The sequence below is a fragment of the Schistocerca cancellata genome, chromosome 2 (genome assembly GCF_023864275.1).
Source record: "Schistocerca cancellata isolate TAMUIC-IGC-003103 chromosome 2, iqSchCanc2.1, whole genome shotgun sequence".
Lineage (NCBI taxonomy): Eukaryota > Metazoa > Arthropoda > Insecta > Orthoptera > Acrididae > Schistocerca > Schistocerca cancellata.
This window is the reverse complement of record NC_064627.1, coordinates 477,673,936-477,692,197: the sequence shown is the minus strand read 5'-3', so window position 1 is coordinate 477,692,197 and position 18,262 is coordinate 477,673,936. Positions and strand designations below refer to the sequence as shown.

Here is an 18,262-nt window from a genome sequence, read left to right as displayed (position 1 = left end):
CCCTTCCTAACCGACTCAGTATGTGCATCCGGGCCACAGGGGGGCCACCGTCATACTGGTAAGAGGGCTCATACTGCTAAGTACTTCATAAATTTGACTTCCCACTGAAATATATCGTATACTGTCTCAACCCACTAAATTTTATTTTGTTTCCTCTTCCCCTTCTATGTGCTTCACTTTTTGTGTCAGGCAGTGTATGTATAGCAACTTTACCTATTAACAACATAATTTTGCTTGTTTCATTTCTGTTTGTTTTTCACTCTTCCATCTGTAAGTTGTTTGAAAAAATACCACTCTAGCAAGGGAAGGTGATTATACATATCATTATATTTGGAGCTTTTGTAAACTAAAACGTAAGACCCAGAAGAAAAATTTTAGTGGTGGTTTTTCCGTTCCCAGAAACTATTTTAGGGATGTTGATTACCTCTTCTATGTCTATCTTTTGATAGCTTCATGAAAGTTAGCTATTTCCTGGATGTGTGTTCAGTTGGATCATTCACTTTCGTACTTTAACTTGCAGATGTGTTTTCCAATGTTACAGTGTGAAATATTTGTGTACTTCAGCTGCAATTTTGCAAAATATTATGAAAGCTTTGTTTTAGAATGCAGTTTTGCAATATGGCTTTGGAAAGCATTTGACCTTTTTTGTGTTATGGGGATGGATTTGAAGCATGCTGAATTAACTGGCAAAGCATCTGGAAAGTAATTCAAGCAACTTTTAGAATTAATTTAACATGCTTCATACTGCTTGTCTGAATGATACAACAATTAACTAGTTACTAAAAAATCTATGAGGGTTATTACATAAAGTAACAATCTTTCAACTCACTGTAGAGCAGGCATCTTCAGATACATACCATAATTTTCAGCTACTTTTACCTAGAAACTTGATTGATCATGTTGTCAAAAAGAGCTTTTGCTAATAAGTCTTTTTTTGGAGAAGAAACAAGTTTCTTATTATATTTAAACCATTGATTTCGTTGTAAATTGAATTTAGTTTTCATTAAATGACTTGGTTTCCCATTAAGTGCTAATAAAATTTAATATTACTTGAATGGATTATGGGAATCTTCACACTCGTGTGCTTATAAAAGTCCATAATTTTTTAATGAATGTGCATGGAATGCATGTTCCTTTCCTTCATCTGAATTATATCTTGTGTGTTTATAAACATACTGCACATTATATTTTAATAGTGACTGACCAACACGGTTGGAAGTACAGTGATAACCTAATTTAGCTGTCTGTATCAGGATGTGTAACAGCAACCAGCTGTAAGTACATAGTACTTCAGATGGAATAATATTTAAAGCTGAATATGGCAAATCTTCATTCCCTTGTAGATTTCAAAATCTTAATCCACACACACACACACACACACACACACACACACAGAGTTGTGTGAGAAAAATTTTAAGAATATTTTTTGTGTGTTTTTTAATTGTTCCTGAAAAAATTAATTGTAAATAATTATTTCTCATAATTTGGTGAAAGCTTTTATGCATCAGCACCTTAAATGATGAGGTTTCACTGTACAGATAGCACTAAGTGAAAAAAAGTTACATTTCCCACTTTTAAATTTATAGTTTTCATCTGAAGATGGCTGTTTGTAGACAGTGTTACAATAACTTCTTTTTCTTATTGGCTGCATTTTCAATTTCCAAAAACTTTAGGCACTACACTGTCTCATAATGAAATGGCAATTTTCCAATTTATAGAATGGAGTTACCTTACACATTGTTGAAATACTGTTCAAGATAGAATTGATATCATTCTGTTTAGACAGTAGAAAAAAGCAAAGAAATGAAATTCAGCTTCTCTCAAGATTAATTTGAATCATATTTATGTCACTGCAGAGTTTTGAATTCAGATAGATGGTATTACCAAATTATGAAGGCAATAGCTTAAATGGCATTTCACTATGAGTCAGTGACGGTTCTTCTACTCACAAAGAATGCCATTTTTTGCTAAAGAGAATGTGTTTTCTTTTACTTTGACTTTGTCTTTTACTAATTCTGTACTTGTTCTAGTTTTAAAAATTATACTGCTGAATGGCTCTTCCAGTAATTTATCTCTAGTGGTTTATGATAACTGTGATGGCTAATGTCTTGTATTGGGATCTGGCAGGTGATCAAGGCCCCATATGTTAAGCTGTACAGTATCTTGAAGACTGTGTCTTCCGAATCTGAGCCAGTTGAGGAGGTGGGCACAGCTGGCCTTGGAAGTGTGTTGGTTGTATTGCTGCCATAAAATGTGCCAGAATTTTGACCCCTGGTTAATGCTGATAATTTTTCTTGATTAACTTTCTTGTACTTTATGCATTCAATGCAGTTCAAAAGGGTGTTTTTATATTTTGAATATCACTGTAGATAAAAGAAAAAATTGTTATTTTAAACTCTGTTGGCAGACCTTTTTTGGCAGCTGGATACAATACACACTCTGAATTAATAGATGTTTTGCTTTAGAATAGTCAGTAGAAGTGGACTTTAGCAGTTGAGTTTAGTAGTATTGGAATCGGGTGTATTTGTCATGTAGGTTTTGTACTTAGTTTTACACATTCTGTGCACATTTCACTGTTGAAGTTAGCAAGGCACCCTGCACAAAGTACACCTTTCCAGCACAGTGCACTATTTGGTAGTATGCAACATTTTGCAATCATATAAAATGGCAGTTATTAATGAAAGATACTCACAGGGTCAAAAGATGCAACCTGCCAGTTGAAATTTGCTATTATTGTTGGTATACTTACCTGTTACATGTAAGCTTAGTCGAAATTTGTTTGTGGCCTCATGTAAGTGCATTATAATGTGATATTATATTTGAATCAAACTAGAGACGTTTTGGAGCTGATACTCGCATACGATCTAACTAAATGTATTGCAAACTCTCCCTGTTATCAGTTAACATAAATCCTATGCACAGTAATGAAAACTGCAGTTTGAGAAAGAACTGCAGTTTGGAAATTTTATTGATACCATAGCACATGAAACATGTTCCATGCAATTTAGATTGCATAGTCAGTTGAACTAAAAACAATCAGTTGCCGAACATATTTCCTGGCATGTTAGGAAAATTAATGTTGGCAAGAAGTATTTTCAGGCAGTGCTGACACTCACTTAATAATGTGATTTTGTTGTGAATGAGTAAGTAACATGCATATAACAGTAATAAAAATGCCTCCCTAATGAAGAGTTTTAATGTGAACTATTTTGGAATGTGTGAAAACCATTTACAGTATAATAAAAAAATATAAGAGGAGGTAAAGTTTGGGATCATCAATTAATATCCACCGACAGATATGTTGACTGCAAAATATGCTGTTAAAATAAGTCATTCCTATGGCGACATTTTGTGACAGCTGATGAGGAATTAGGATGCTTTACTGGAAACGGTCTTATTATGAGAAGCCACCACCTTCATTTACACAGTACATCTAAAATACTTTCAGTTGAAATATGTTTACAATGTTTTGGGTGAGATGTTAGTCATAAGCTTACTTTTTTATTTGAGGCAAAGGGATATGTGCCTGAAATTACATGGAACCAAACATCAGGAAATTATTCCTACTGCTTGTTTATTCTTTTGGGCATTAGATGTGAAGAACACTTGATTCGCCCCTCCCCCCCCCCCCCTCTCCCCCTCCCTTGAGGTTGTAGCCAATAGCTAGCAAGAAATGGAAGAAGTGTTGGTCCAGCAGTCTTTATTCTTATGGCATTTGCACTCCAAAGAGTTGAAACTGTGTGAGCAAGCAAAGTCTTCTCTTCATACAGGTATGAAAGTACCTGCTCTACAGAGTGATGTGTGTATGTGTTGCTGATAAAAAAAATAACTTTATCCAAATGGGATTTGGTGAAGCCTTTTTCATGTTCATCAGTGTCAAGATTTTGTCTGATCAGCTCATGTATGGTAATGTATTCCTGCCATCTGCCAGTACAGAACTTGATGAGGAACTGGGAAAAAGGGGGGGGGGGGTAGCAGGACGAAGGGTGGCATGGGAGAGGGAGGGGGGAGGGAGAGGGAGAGGGAGAGGGAGAGGGAGATTTGAGATGAGAATGGTTACTAAAAATAGTTTTAGGTTGCCATCACCAGTAACAAATGTTTGGTAATGCTCATAACAGTTTAAATGAACTAATTACTGTCCAATTACACTATAAATGATCATTTTCTGAACTTTGAGTGAACAAGCTTACAGAGTTGGATTAGTGACATAGTAGATCGAAATTAATTAATTATGTTAATGTACAAATGCAACAGGAAAACTTGGAATACACCAGAAGGGGGACACCACTGTAACATAAATAATGGGAGGTGCACACCTGAAGGGTGAATAGAGAAAGAATTGTACTATTCCTTACAGGCAGATTGGATACTGTATAGAGGTTTCCTCTGCCTGCGCCACTTAGAATAAAATCCTTCTGGGCGTTGGGCTAAATCATTCTGAAAAACAAAATAGAAAGTACAAAATGGAAGCTGGCATTTTAACAGACTTTTAGCAGTTCTCCTAAGGACATCAAAACTGTTAGGTTATGGAGACAATAAGAAATTGGTTGCTAAAATCCAGGGATAGTATTTTTTGCATCAGTATTCCACACAGCAATGTACTTACTGCTTGCTTATTCCTTACACTCCAGTCTTGCGGCTCCTAGCAACTGTACAGAGCCTGTTCGACAAACACTGATGAATGCAGCTTGTAGCCATCCTCCCTGTTCATAGTATTGGGGCATTCAGTTATCTCACTAGCTGCAGTAATTTTTGCCATTGCATCCACAGCTGCCTGACAACCACCTGAATTTCTTTCAAACTGATGAGCCAACGACAACTCATGTACTGTCTGCTATTGCAGACCTGATGTGTTGATTCAGTTGCACATACTAAATCTGTCAGTACTAGGCAAGCCACCTGACTGTCTTCAGTGGGGGTACTTGTGGTACGACTAACTCATACCCCTGTTACTCTTTGATTCGTGAGTGGTGTGTGGCAAGAATGACTGTCAGTAAACCTCTGTATTATCTCCAGTTTCTCAAATGTACTCACTGTGGTCATTTCAAAAGATGTATCTGGGAGGAAGTAATATGTTGTTAGACTCCTCTGGGCACAAAATCTGTCAGAATGTCTGTAATACACCTCTCTGTGATGCACGATGCCTCTTGTAGAACTGCCACTGTAGTTTGGTGTGATGTTCTCACACGAACTAAACAATCATGTGATGAAGTAAGTCACTCTTTGATTACGTGTACCTGGTAAGAGTTCAGAGTGATGAGTAGTAATGAAGACTGAGTTGAACAAGTGCTTTGTAAGTCACTTCTTTCATGAATGACTTACATTTCCTTCAGATTAGTCCTATGAATCTGTCTGGCATCTGCTTTCCCTACACTGCGGTCAGTCCACTTCAGGTTTGATTTCTCCAGATAGTTGCTCATTGATTTTTTTATGGCAGATACTGTCCCCAGCAATGTGTCATAAATGATGTAGTTCTACAGTTGTGGATTTCTTCTTCCATGTATGTGCAACATGTTACATTTATTTACCTTCAGGATCAACTGCCAGTCCTGCACCATTCATCAGTCCTCTGTGGGGAACAGATAGGCACAACAAAAAGACTTTCACAAATAAAGCTTTCAGCCAGTAAGGCCTCTGTCAAAAACAGACAATGCCCAGTTCACAACTCAGCAATTCAGAAAAGTTCGTGTTGGTGGGAAGGATCCATATGGCACAGGCATGAAGCAGTCATTAAAATGAAGGATGTCGTGTTGGGCAGTGTGCCCAGCAACAGGGGTGGTCCACTTGTTTCTTAGCCACAGTTTCTCAGTGGCCATTCTTTCTGAGCAGACAGCTTGTTGGTTGTCATGCCCACATAGAATGTAGCACAACAGTTGCAGCTTGGTTTGTAGATCACATGACTGGTTTTACAGGTGACCCTGCCTTTTATAGAATAAGTGATGTTTGTGACCGACCTGAAGTAGGTGGTGGTGGTGGTGGTGGTGGTGGTGGTAGGATGTATGGGACAGGTCTTGCATCCAGGTCTATCTTAGGGATATGTGCTGTGAGGTAAGGGGTTGGGAGCAAGGGTTGCGTAAGGATGGATGAGTATATTGTGTAGGTTCAGTGGACATCAGAATACCTGTGTGTGTGGGGGGGGGGGGGGGGGGGGGGCGGCAACACATTTCAGGGCACGACAAGAGGTAGTTGAATCCCTAATGGAGAATGTAATTCAGTTGCTCCAGAGGTCAGAGGGGAATGCTCCTCTGTGGCCAGACGGTTGGACTTTGGGAGGTGGTGGGAGACTGCAAAGATAAAGCACTGGAGATTTGCTTTTGTATTTTAGTTTTTACATTTTTTAGCTGTAAGTTCCACACGGAGCTAAATCTGTCAAGTAAATTACTTTTTTATCATTACAAATACATTAAAACGTAAAATGAAACACACATTTTGCTTAACCTAAAAATATTTCAGTATGCGGTGGTTACACACAATTTATCATTAGATTCGCAACATCTCTCCTGATAACAGATTTGAAAAAAGGCATTCGTCCTATGACTGCTGTGGGTCTGGAGTAAATGGTTTGGAAATCCGAAAAGTTGGGCTTTCTTTTGTGTGTAACCTGGTAGAGGGAGGAAATGAATTAATTAGAAGTCATTGAAAGCAGTCGCCACAGCAATGCAGGAGTAAACGAGTCATGGTGTGTTAACGTTTAGTGTATGGAGAATTGCACGAACATTGTACGTACCCATACCCATGAGCATGGTGCGCAAAATCCTATGAAACAGCCTTCTTTGCTATCCATTCAGAGTTACCCATGTGCACGAGTTGCTTCCTGTTGACGTGCCAGCAGGAGAGACCTTTGCTTCAGAATTTCTTACTTGCATGGAAGTGGACAATGATTGGCTGTGGAAGATTTTGTGGACAAATGAAGCCCAATTCCATCTGACAGGATATGTCAATACACAGAATTGTTGAATACGGGCAATGGAAAATTGACATGCAAATCAACCAGTACCATTTCATCTTGAAAAGATTACTGTGCGGTGCAGGTTGACTGCATCATTTATCATAAGGCCATATTTTTTCGAAGAGACAGGTGCTTCTGGTCCTGTTACCTGTACCATCACTGGTAAGCACTATTACTGTCTTTTGCGCAACCACATCATTCCAGCTCTCCAACAGTGTGGATGTGTGAATGGGATCATTTTCATGCAAGAAGGTGCACCTCCACACATTGCAAATCCAGTTAAGCAGCTGCTGAAGCCCCATTTTGGAAATGCTAGAATTATCAGCTGCCATTTCCCTACTGCCTGGCCATCCCAATCACCTGATCTTAATCCATGTGACTTCTGGCTGTGGGGCTATCTTAAAGAAGTTGTGTTCAGTGTTCCAATTGCAAACTTAGCTGCATTGAAGGCACATACTGCGCAACATGCTGTTTCTCGATTTCAAATTGTTGCAGAAAAGAGTGAACAGCATATTGAACATGTTTTGCAGCAGTCATATGGAAATTAATAATCTGATTTGATTGACACTTTTTATGCAGTTTTTGGCCGCAGGACAATAAAAAACAGATTTTCCCCATCTGATGATGTGATTTGACGTTGCCATGGTGGAAGGGCTTACATAAATAATAGTACCACATCTGTACACCCATGCACATGAGCAGTAAAATTTGTTTAACGTCAAACATACACCTTAGGCATTGTTGTATGATTCATTTGTCAATTTGGAGTTCATCACTATTAAATTATGATGCTTACAGCGCCATCTGTTGCTATATTTTGTAACAATTTATTCTTCTTCTGCCATATGTTTTTCCCCCTTCTCCGATAATATTCCGTTGCAATTTGATGTCATTCTGACCAGTGGTGTTATTTCTAAAAGTGGTTTGAAAGTTTAATTATAATCACCCTGTATTTCTGTTTCTCCTTTTAGGGCAGTAGTGACAGCTTGGTATTTCAATTGATTCAGTTACTCCTAGTGCTTTGGGGCTACAAGTCATGTGATAATGTAGGAATTTACATACATTTGATCATATGTGCTTTACTCAGTTCTGTAAGGTATCTTCTGCTTGGCATTAAATGTCTAGCAATTTCCAGCAAGCTGAAAAACAGCTTAATTGAGGCAGCATTTGCTTATTCCTGAAACAGAACATTCAAATTTCAGATGATTGGCAGCTACTATGCCCGCTTTTGAGAGACTGTAAAATCTCACCACTTAAGGTTTATTTGCTTCAGCACTGTCATCATCTATGCTCTCATCACTGTGCATGGCAGATTCTGTTAGTACATGCCTTTTCTGTTTCTTGTTTGGATCATATGAGCAAATGAGACAGGTTTCCTGGTTTCTCCTCTGTAGAGTACCTTGTAATGTGAGACAATGATTAACGTACAGTTAGTTAGTGACTGCTACGGAAGTAAAATAACGGTCTGTTGCCACATTTCTGCCTAAGTTGCCATTGGGTGGAATTAATCAGAAGACCACTTTCTCTGCATCATTCGGTACTTAATAAGGGCCAGAAAGCTGTTTGCCTGCGTGTACTTCCATATGTAGGATATAAAAAGTTCCATCATCACAGAGTGCATTTACCTATTTGTTGGGTTATTTGGAATATGCTGCTTGAATCTGCAGTGTCCATGCTCCTGCTCTACAAACTTATCATGAAGACATTCACAAATTCATTCAATATTTCTCTGTTTGTTCCCATGTTATCCGTTTCCTTCCTATCTGCTTTTGTAAACTTATTGTCAAATTGTACAGCTGGGAAATGAGCATGGAACCCCCCCACCCGCTCCCTCTCCCCACACGTCTTTGCTCATTGATGCAGTAAAAAAATCTGGTACATTCCCATCAGTGGCCCATAGTTCATTTGTATAGTGATACTGTGATGTCGTGAATCCTGCTGGTTACAAAACACCAAGGTACTCGGGTAATTCCAAAAAATATCTGTGTACAGCCTTGAGTACCGTACTCCCTGAATTGTCACAGTATTCTGACGAGTAATTTTTGCCGGAGGGGGTTCATATTTGAACAATTTTGCTGTTCCAACCCCATTTTCCGGATACATATTAAGATCTGCATAAGTTAGGGCTGCAATAGGCGAATCAGACTGTGCCTCAGTATATGAAGACAAGCCCAAGCACTCTTTGTGAATATTCTCGCCTAGGGGGTCCTCTAGCCCATCAGTAGCTCTTCGTATGACATGACTACTTTCCTGCAAAATTTGATATATTTTCACATCTGGCACAATGTCCTGTACTCATTGTTCGCAGCTGCTTCATTCAATATATGAGGCACTACGAAGAGTTTATTTGCTTATAAAAGACGTAATATAGGCAGAATATTACGTCCAGGAGAAAAGAATTAAACCAGTCTCACGTAACAACACAAAGAAACAGGTTAAGAGAGAAGCAAGGCAGTGCTTCGGGGCGGCACAAAAACTTACCACTCCCGTACGAGAAAATGCCCAACAAAGCAGGCTTCTATTACGCGCGGACTGTAGGAGGGGGTATCAAAGAAAAATTGCTTAATCAATATTTCAGTATCTTTAAAATATTGAGATATTTCAGGAAAACCATGAAGGTTTTTTTTTCCAAACGCGAACTATTGCGAGTTAATTTATGTTTATAGAAAAACGTGATGACTTGAATTGCTACTACCGGTACCGTATTCCGTGGACCGGTTTCTCTTTCTTAAATCTCTTTGGACTGGAAAATAAAGACGAATAATTTTCGACTGTCCTATTCGCGATTCAAAACAGAAGTGTTCCCACCTGCTGCTTCCCTTCGACATCGTAATTAATATTTTCACAATGCTGAAGGTTCCCCTCAGTTTCGTCATGGACAGCCCTTTGTTTCGCTTTTGAGAAAAAAAAAGTTAACAGCACGAAGCTTCACGTTGCGTGTCCTCTTTTTGGTGAGCCGCATGTTGTTTTCTGTCGTGTAACAGAAGTCAGGCTGAAAGTCGACACCAACCTGTCCGAAGAATGAGAACAAAATGTAGACAGCTAGTTCCATTCCCGGTGCTGCCCTCTATATGGTCCTTCCAGTACCTTGCGAGAGCACTTTAGCAGGAAGTCTGAGGGAGTGGAGCTGTGAGTTTTTAGTGAATGAAACGAAGACCAACATAATTTGCAGTGCCTTTTTGGAACAATTTCCCTCAGTTCCGGACGTAATAATTTACCCATTTTTATTTTTTTCCTCAAAATCATTTAAGCCGAATATTGGAATGGTTCCTCCAACTATAAGCTGGTGGGACGGAGGGGAAGATCACCTTGCTCAGTCCGAACTGGTACTTAGCCAAAAAGAACTGTGTAATAGCAGACTTTTTTTCTCCTCACGACCGGCCCGCTGTTGTCTGACGTTACTGCGTTGTCTGGGTTACTGGTTATTGAGACTGAGGGGTTGTGGCGTATTACCTAGGTGTCCGCTACATATTTTTCTGTAGTGGAACGCTCAGTCAGTTAAGAAGCAGCTTGAATAAGCCACAACATTGACCCGCAAGTGAAAAAAGTGACTTGTAGAGTTGTGATCTGGAATAGGATGTGAGCCCACACGAATCGTCACAGTGAACAAGAACACTAGTTCGCGCATTTGCATACAGATACAGTGTATATGTCTTCGTTGCGGTTTGTAGACAAATTTGGGTTAGTTTAAACTTAGTCGTAAAGGGCAATACTCTAGAATAGAATTCAAAAAAAGTACACATAAAGAGAGTAGTTTCTTTTCCGCGAGCAGAAAATATGATGGCTCAATCTTTAAATGCGAAAGTCAACTTCTCTAATAAAAGCGGCAATAAATTCTAATGTTGGTTTGATAAAGACAGTGCTTTTCAAGGCACGGTCGTATTGGAAGATTTACAGGGCTCGTAAAACCCAGAAACGCCTTTACTCAACTGTTAAAAAACAAAAATAAAATCTATTGTAAATTTTAGAATTGATCAGAGCATGCAATGTTGCCATTTTCGTAATGTCTGCATCTTGTTAAACAATGTAAAGGGATGACAAAAGGCACTTTCCACTGTACCAGGTCTTAGTATTTACTCCCATTCCGTTCGCGTATGGAGCACCACAAATGCTTACTTAAACGCTTCCGCTGTAATTATGCTGATCTTGTCATTGCGATTACTATGGAAGGTGAACGTAGAGATTGTGGAATCCTGGTTATAGTTTTTCAGTGTCTCCGCGATGCTCTCACATGAGTAAGAGAAACCTGTGGCTATTCGTTGTGGCCGTCTTTGGACACATTCAATATCCCCTGTTAGTCCAGTTTGGTATGGATCTCTCACATTTGAGCAATACAGAAATGTTTCGGTAGTCACCAATATAAAAGAATAATTTCCGAAATCGTACGAAAACGTCGCAGTAATAAATTATCACTTCAGAAACTCTTACCAGTTTCAGTCGTCACATCTTCATAAAATTTATTCTTGGGGGTTCTTTAATAGGATTTCGATGCCACTCGTTATCACTGTAACGACTGTTAAATGTTGTGGTGTTGCCTTGCTATCCTCGCGCATTGCCGCCTCCAAACTCGCCTCCATTATTTCCTGACAGGGGCTTTTATTGCCGCCCTCCATTTTTTCATTTGTATTTTTCTTTCCAAGAAGCTGTTGTGCCAAAGCGTGTGACCTAAAAGTATTGTTCTTGTATTCTGAAAAATGGCCGGTTGTTTTGTCTGTTATTTACGTCAAAACTTACTGAACTTTTATATAAGTAGCTAGCGATAAATAGCTGGATGTATCAGTTTCTTAATATTAAATGGAATTATCACGTATAGGTTCAGTCGAGTCAAAGCAAATTGCAGTCTTAATTCGTTGTTACGATACTGGAAAAATGCCGCCAATCCACAAAAATTGCTTACAAAACACCCTGCGACCTGTCGTTGCATATTAATCAAGTGAGCGGTCTTACTAAACAGGACTAGCAGGGAATACTGAACGTATACAAAGAAAAGCAGCACGTATGCTCGTAGATTTGTCTGAGACATGTGAGACCCAGGGCCGGTTCGAAAACATTTATCTACAAATGAATGGAACGGGAGCAAGCCCTAACAAAAGAACAACGAAAGGCGCCGAACGGAGACACCTTTCACCTTTTGTTTCCGCATTGCTGGAGTCACTTTTTAACATCTTTCCACCACACTTTGTGACTTCGCCTCATTTATTCTACTTTTGCCAATAGGGTACTGCACTTGGCAACCGAGTGAGGTGGCGGACTAGTTAGCACACTGGACTCGCATTCGGGAGGACAAAGGTTCAAATCCCCGTCTGGCCATCCAAATTTAGGTTTTCCATGATTTCTCTATACCTATCCAGGCAAATGCCGGGATTGTTCCTTCGAAAAGGGCAGGGCCGATTTCCTTCGCCATCGTATCATAATCAGAGCGTGTGCCACGTCTGTAATGACCGCGTCGTTGACGGGACATTTAACTAAATCTTCCTTCTTAGCATTTTGCTGAATTTTTACAATATCATGGAAATATCTAGAATAGCGGGAGGTGTCAATTGCCTCCTGGGGTAAGTTTTTATAATATTGCTGTTCTCGTAATTACAAAAGTACTTACGTTGCATTTTGTTTTGGTCAACAATCGCTGCCTTGAATAATGATGATGAACCCACATTGCCGGAAAAGTTTACACGCTGGCCTTTGCAACGTAACTTTTCATAACAGGCGTTCTCAGATATGTCACGTCAGAGTGGTCATACCAGTGAAGAGATCTTGTGTATTTTCGAGAACTCAGATATTGAGTCAGTTGGTGACTTACCATGATGATGATGATGATGATGATGATGATGAAGATGATGATGATATTACAGAGGTGTTACCGTCGGTAGATGTCTCCCCATCACAGTTCTTTCCCCCACAGGAGCCTACTGGAGAAACAGTGAATATGGCGGCTTGAGATGGACTGGAATGTCGCTAACACGCTGTCGCTAGGAAGAACGGCAGTTCATGTCCTAAAGGACTCTGCATACGGCTCCCACCGACTGGACGACTCTATATCACTGCAGGATCAAATGCTCAGAATGAAATTAAAAAAACACTACTTGAACCATATCGTGGAGGAATTACGCAATGCGTGGTATCATGTAAGTCAGTTGCTTTTACTTGCTAAAGATGTCTCCTCGGACGTCCTTCAGTAGTGTTAGGGGCCTAATTTTATCAGAGATAAAATGACAAGAGACAAATTCCATGAACTTACCGATTCTTCCACGTCGACTAGAAGTAGTCACGAGCGTAACGCATCTCTGCTGACAAGATCACTCTTGCTTCAGAACTATGGATCAAGATCGTGGAAAAAGGACTCTGCTGTTACCGCCGCGGTGAAAATATTAGCTTATGAACCGTTACCTGCAAGTTAAGCAGGATGCAGGAATACCCATTTTATGCCAAATAACTCTGACAAATAGGGACTTGAGTTTTGAGTAGGTGCAGACATGGAATCTAAGTACACTTGCAATGCCGTCCCATACCTTAGCAAGGAGGAAGACTGATGAGACAACCGGCCTCATGGAGCCCAAGAGTAAACGTAGGAACAGGCAACTTCTTCATATCCCTTCACCCTGTCTAGAAAATTCACCAGGAACCAATATCACTTGTGGGAACAACGAACAAGAATCGTCGTGGAGGACCCAACTGCGTGAGGAAGAATAATCTTGACTTACATTCCAGCAACATTTTGAAAAAGACTGATAAGCCAGAGTGCACACTGAGAGTGCCAAGTGAAAGGGAATGTGATTATTCTCAACACACAACTTTGCAGCCCACCAGCGGGCGAAGAAGGAAAGAAGAAACCGGAAACGGTTATCGTCTGTAACGCCCCGAAGTATAATGTGGACGCCGTTGATAAAGTGATTCGTAAATATTCAAGAAAGGTTGCTTGCAGGAGATGGCGTATGCATGTCTCGTAAAATATCCTAATAAACGGTAAACAACAAAGAGTGGGACAGGAGCATAAAAGCCAGTCGAACAAAGAAAAGGCAGAAGGACCAGACAAATAAAAAAGTGAAAGAAGTACCTCGTTGTAAATGAGCAAAAGACTTGTGACCTACGAGATTTGAGAGAAATACAAGTAAACAGTCTAAGGAAAATGTATGTGAAAAGGAGACCAACCAGTTACCTCCTCAAAGGTAGATCTCAGTGTTTACAAACAAACAAGTGAAGTACACGAAAAGTTAGCAACTTCTGTGGAAGCATGCAACACTGCGTATCTGAAACAGTAATTTAAGTGTATTATTGCAGGAAGACCACATGGCTATTGGACGATTTATATTTTTTAATATATTTGTGGTATGTTAAGTACTTAAATATCAAACCACAAAAGCAGTTCCATGCAACTCTCAAAAATGAGCTTCGAAATTTTCTGAGTGTCTTAAAGAACCCTAAAGTATCGTCGATTTTTCGATGGATAGCGTGCCTGTGATGTAGAGCACTCATGGGCTGGGTTCGAGCCTGGTTTGATGAAAATTTTCAAACAAAGGCGCATGTTCAATGAGCATTTCCGTGAAGTGTGAAATAGATACGTAAGGATTGGAAAAAAAGTCAGTTGTGTTTAAGACTGGTAATTGCTGCTCTGAATGTTGTTTCAATCATCGTCATAATTATTATTATTATTATTATTATTATTATTATTATTATTATTCTCTCTCTCTCTCTCTCTCTCTCTCTCTCTCTGTGTGTGTGTGTGTGTGTGTGTGTGTGTGTGTGTGTGTGTGTGTTTCAAACCCCTGGATCATTTTCAACCAAATATGGTACAGAAACAGCAGGCGTCACAAGTATCAGCTCTGTGGGGTCTTTAATGTCCTTGCTGCAATAGGAATGGAGATACAGGCAAAAAGTGCTTTTTTCCCCGCCCCTGCCATATAGGCTGGCTTACACAACATTCATATCGGCCTGTCAAATTAACATTCTTCACAGGGCAGCGTAAATATTCGGGCGAGAAATGTTTTCCTGTGCCCTGACATGTAGGCAAGTGTGTTGTGGGAGTAGTTGCTGCCTGCTTTATTGAACAGAATTGCAGGGGCTACACATGCCAATGAGCATGGCCGGGGACAGGTTGAACTTGATAAAGTAGGGGATGAACAGAGTGAGAGGAAGGAGGTAATGGACAGAGATAGGGAAGGAGGGAGAGATGTATGAAGTAGGTGGAAGGTGTGAAGAGGTAGTGGGCAGGTAGGAAAGGAAGGGGGGGGGGGACATGGAGGTGGAAAAGAGAACTGGGGTGCAGGATATGGTCAGTGGGAGGGGAGTGATAGAGACGGTCAGAGGAGATTGAGCAGGAGGAGGAAGGGTGCCCAATATGTGTCGAACACAAATGCAGGCGAAGGTGTAGGGATTCTGCTAGTTACATACAACTCACACAAATCCAATTTTCATTGCAAATAAATGTTATCAGTTGCTGAGCTTTGATAAAAGTTCCTCAGTATACATTGTTTATATTAAAAACATTACAAATTTATTGTTTCTTCTTTATGAAATTTTCTCACCACGGAAATAGTGGTAGAGCATGCATATTTGCAGAATGAGATTTTCACTCTGCAGCGGAGTGTGCGCTGATATGAAACTTCCTGGAAGATTAAAACTGTGCGCCCGACCGAGACTCGAACTCGGGACCAACCCGAGTTCGAGTCTCGGTCGGGCACACAGTTTTAATCTGCCAGGAAGTTTCATGCATATTTGTTTAAAAATTTATGACACCAGGGAATTGAACCCGGGCTGGCAACGGGGGGTGGCAAACGTTCTACCACATACCCACACGACCCATCGAACAATCGATTTTGCTTTAGTCTGTTGGATGCTCGGAAAACTTCAAAAGTTTCATTCTCTTAAGAATTGCTAAGAGTTACACTGAGTTGCTTTTCGTGATTCATGTGAGTTCTGAACTTCATGTACCTTAAATACAAAAAATACATGTATCTGATTGCTCTGTTTGCTGCTTGTTAGAGGCAAAACTTTGATTGGCATTACAAAAGATAAATAGAAAAAAGTATAGGTCTTGCTTTAACAGTGTTGTGAATTTTTAATGAAAATCTCATTTGGGGTCAAAATAATTATACGTTCCAACAGTTGTGTAGGATATCACATTTTCCTCTGTTCTAGTGTTCATAAGTGGTACAATGTGAAGCACCCTCTGCCATACACTTCAGTGGTTTGCAAAGATCCATTGTCAACGACCGTGTTAGTGTTGGTGCAGTTTCTTGATTGTACGTCGTGATGCCAGTTCTGCGTAGTTCCGTGGCGGAGTAACGTCGCAACCTGTAGGCGCTTATCGCGGAGCATTAAAGCTGGCCTGCTGGCTGCTGAACACACCGCGGCGAAATGTCAGCAGCCTGACGAGCTCCCCGGGGTCACGGCGCAGCGCTCGGAATGCGCCGGGCCTTTATGCAGGGGCCGAACCAAGTGACGCCCTGTGGAGACTTAAACGTACGTCAGCCAGCCCAGCAAATGCAAACTGCCATTTTTTACACGATTCATATTTCTAAGAGTTTGCTGCAGAATGGAGGTAGTAGCTCCTGTTTTCCAAGTTATCAGTAAATCGAAGAAAACTTTATTGAAAATATATTTTTATGAGCAACAGAATTTTGACTAAAAAATACGTGCTGCAGACCTTGCGGCTACGAATCTCATTGTAGGAGCTATGTCTTTCTTGATACGAAACAGATGTTGTGTCCACTTTCAGGGAATAGATTTCACAAAAAATGCGATCTGCAATCATATTTTTTTATGCAGTGAAAACGCCAAGAGAAATATAGCATTTATATTGACTTTACAAACGGAATTATAATCTCCAGGTTTCATATTACGCCTCCAGTACATCTACGTAGACTTACGTACTTCTCAAGCCACCATACGGTGCATGTCGGAGGATACCGTGTACTACTATGGACATACGCTTTGGTGTTCCACTCGCTTATGGATCAAGGGGAAAAAACTGTTTATATGCCTCAGTACGGGCCCTAATTTCTCTTGTCTTCCCAGTCTTTACCCTAGATGTAAGTTGGCGGGCAGCTGGAGAATACTTTTGCGGTCAGCTGCAAACGCCGGTTCTCTAAATTTTCCCACTAGTGCTACGGAAAAAGAACGTAGTCCTCCATCCAGGAATTCCTATTTGAGTTCACGAAGCGTCTCCGTGATAGTCGCCTGTTGATAGAGCTTAGGGTAGCAAATCTAGCATCCCGCATCTGAACTGCTTCAATGTCTTCCTTTAATCCGACACTTTGAGGATCCCACACACACGGGCAGGAACCAATAACGGGTTCGCGCGAGTGTCCTGTAAGCAATCTATTTCACAGATGGGTGTTACGCGTTCCCGAATTCTCCTCATAAAACCGAAGTCAATCATTCACCTTACCTACAACCTATATTAGTGCTCGTTCCATTTCATGCCGCTTCGCAGCGTCTCTCTAGATATTCAATCGACGTGGCGGTGTAAAACAACCCATTAACCATACTTTGTTCGCACATTACGGGATTATTTTTGCTACTTGTCCCCACTAACTTAATTTTATACGCTTAGAGCAATTTGCCGTTTCACAAGATCAAATAAAAATTCTGCTTAAGCGCTGCTGTATCCTCCCACAGTCAGTCAACGTACGAGGCGTGTTTTTTAAGTACGTACCGTTTTAAAATTTAAAAAAGACGTGCTAAGATATGTCAAGAATTTCATTTTTACATGAAAGCCTGTACCTTAATCTACTTTTCTACATAATTTCCGTCAATATTGAGGCACTTGTCATGACGTTGTACCAGTTTTTGAATCCCTCATCATAGAAGTCTGCCGCCTGACTTGTTAACCACTGCATTACGACTGTTTTGACTTTGTCATCGTCTTCTGCCTCGTAATGAGACAGCCAGTGCAGGAGCTTACTGTAAGACATTGCACAATCCATTCAATTCAGAACAAAAGACGTGGCAAGTTGAGCAAGGGCATCGTTTTGCTGCAAGACAATGCCCGTCCGCATGTGGCGAATCAGACCAAAGATCTCATCACATCTTTTCGATGGGCAACTCTAGATCATCCTCCGTACGGTCCCGATCTTGCGCCCAGTGACTACCATCTGTTCCTGTACTTTGAAGAAACACCTGGGCGGTCAGCGTCTTCAAGGCGATGACGAAGTCAAAACAGTGGTGATGCAGTGGTTAACAAGTCAGGCGGCAGACTTCTATGAGGAGGGTATTCAAAAATTGGTACAACGTTATGACAAGTGTCTCAATATTGACGGAAATTATGTAGAAAAGTAGATTAAGGTACAGGTTTTCATGTAAAAATAAAATTAT

At 40.4% G+C, this 18,262-nt stretch overlaps 1 protein-coding gene across 14 annotated transcripts in view; it reads left to right on the top strand.

Moving 5' to 3' along the window:
- Nucleotides 1-18,262, top strand: part of LOC126162000 (nuclear receptor coactivator 7) — a 790,565-nt gene that overhangs the window by 621,509 nt on the left and 150,794 nt on the right. For 3 of the 14 annotated variants that reach the window (XM_049918209.1, XM_049918211.1, XM_049918216.1), the window contains one exon: nt 2,128-2,202. The exons of the other annotated variants lie outside the window; for them this stretch is intronic. In XM_049918209.1, coding sequence (XP_049774166.1) covers nt 2,128-2,202 — 75 coding nt within the window. The remainder of the gene's footprint in view (nt 1-2,127; nt 2,203-18,262) is intronic. 14 annotated transcript variants of the gene reach the window in all.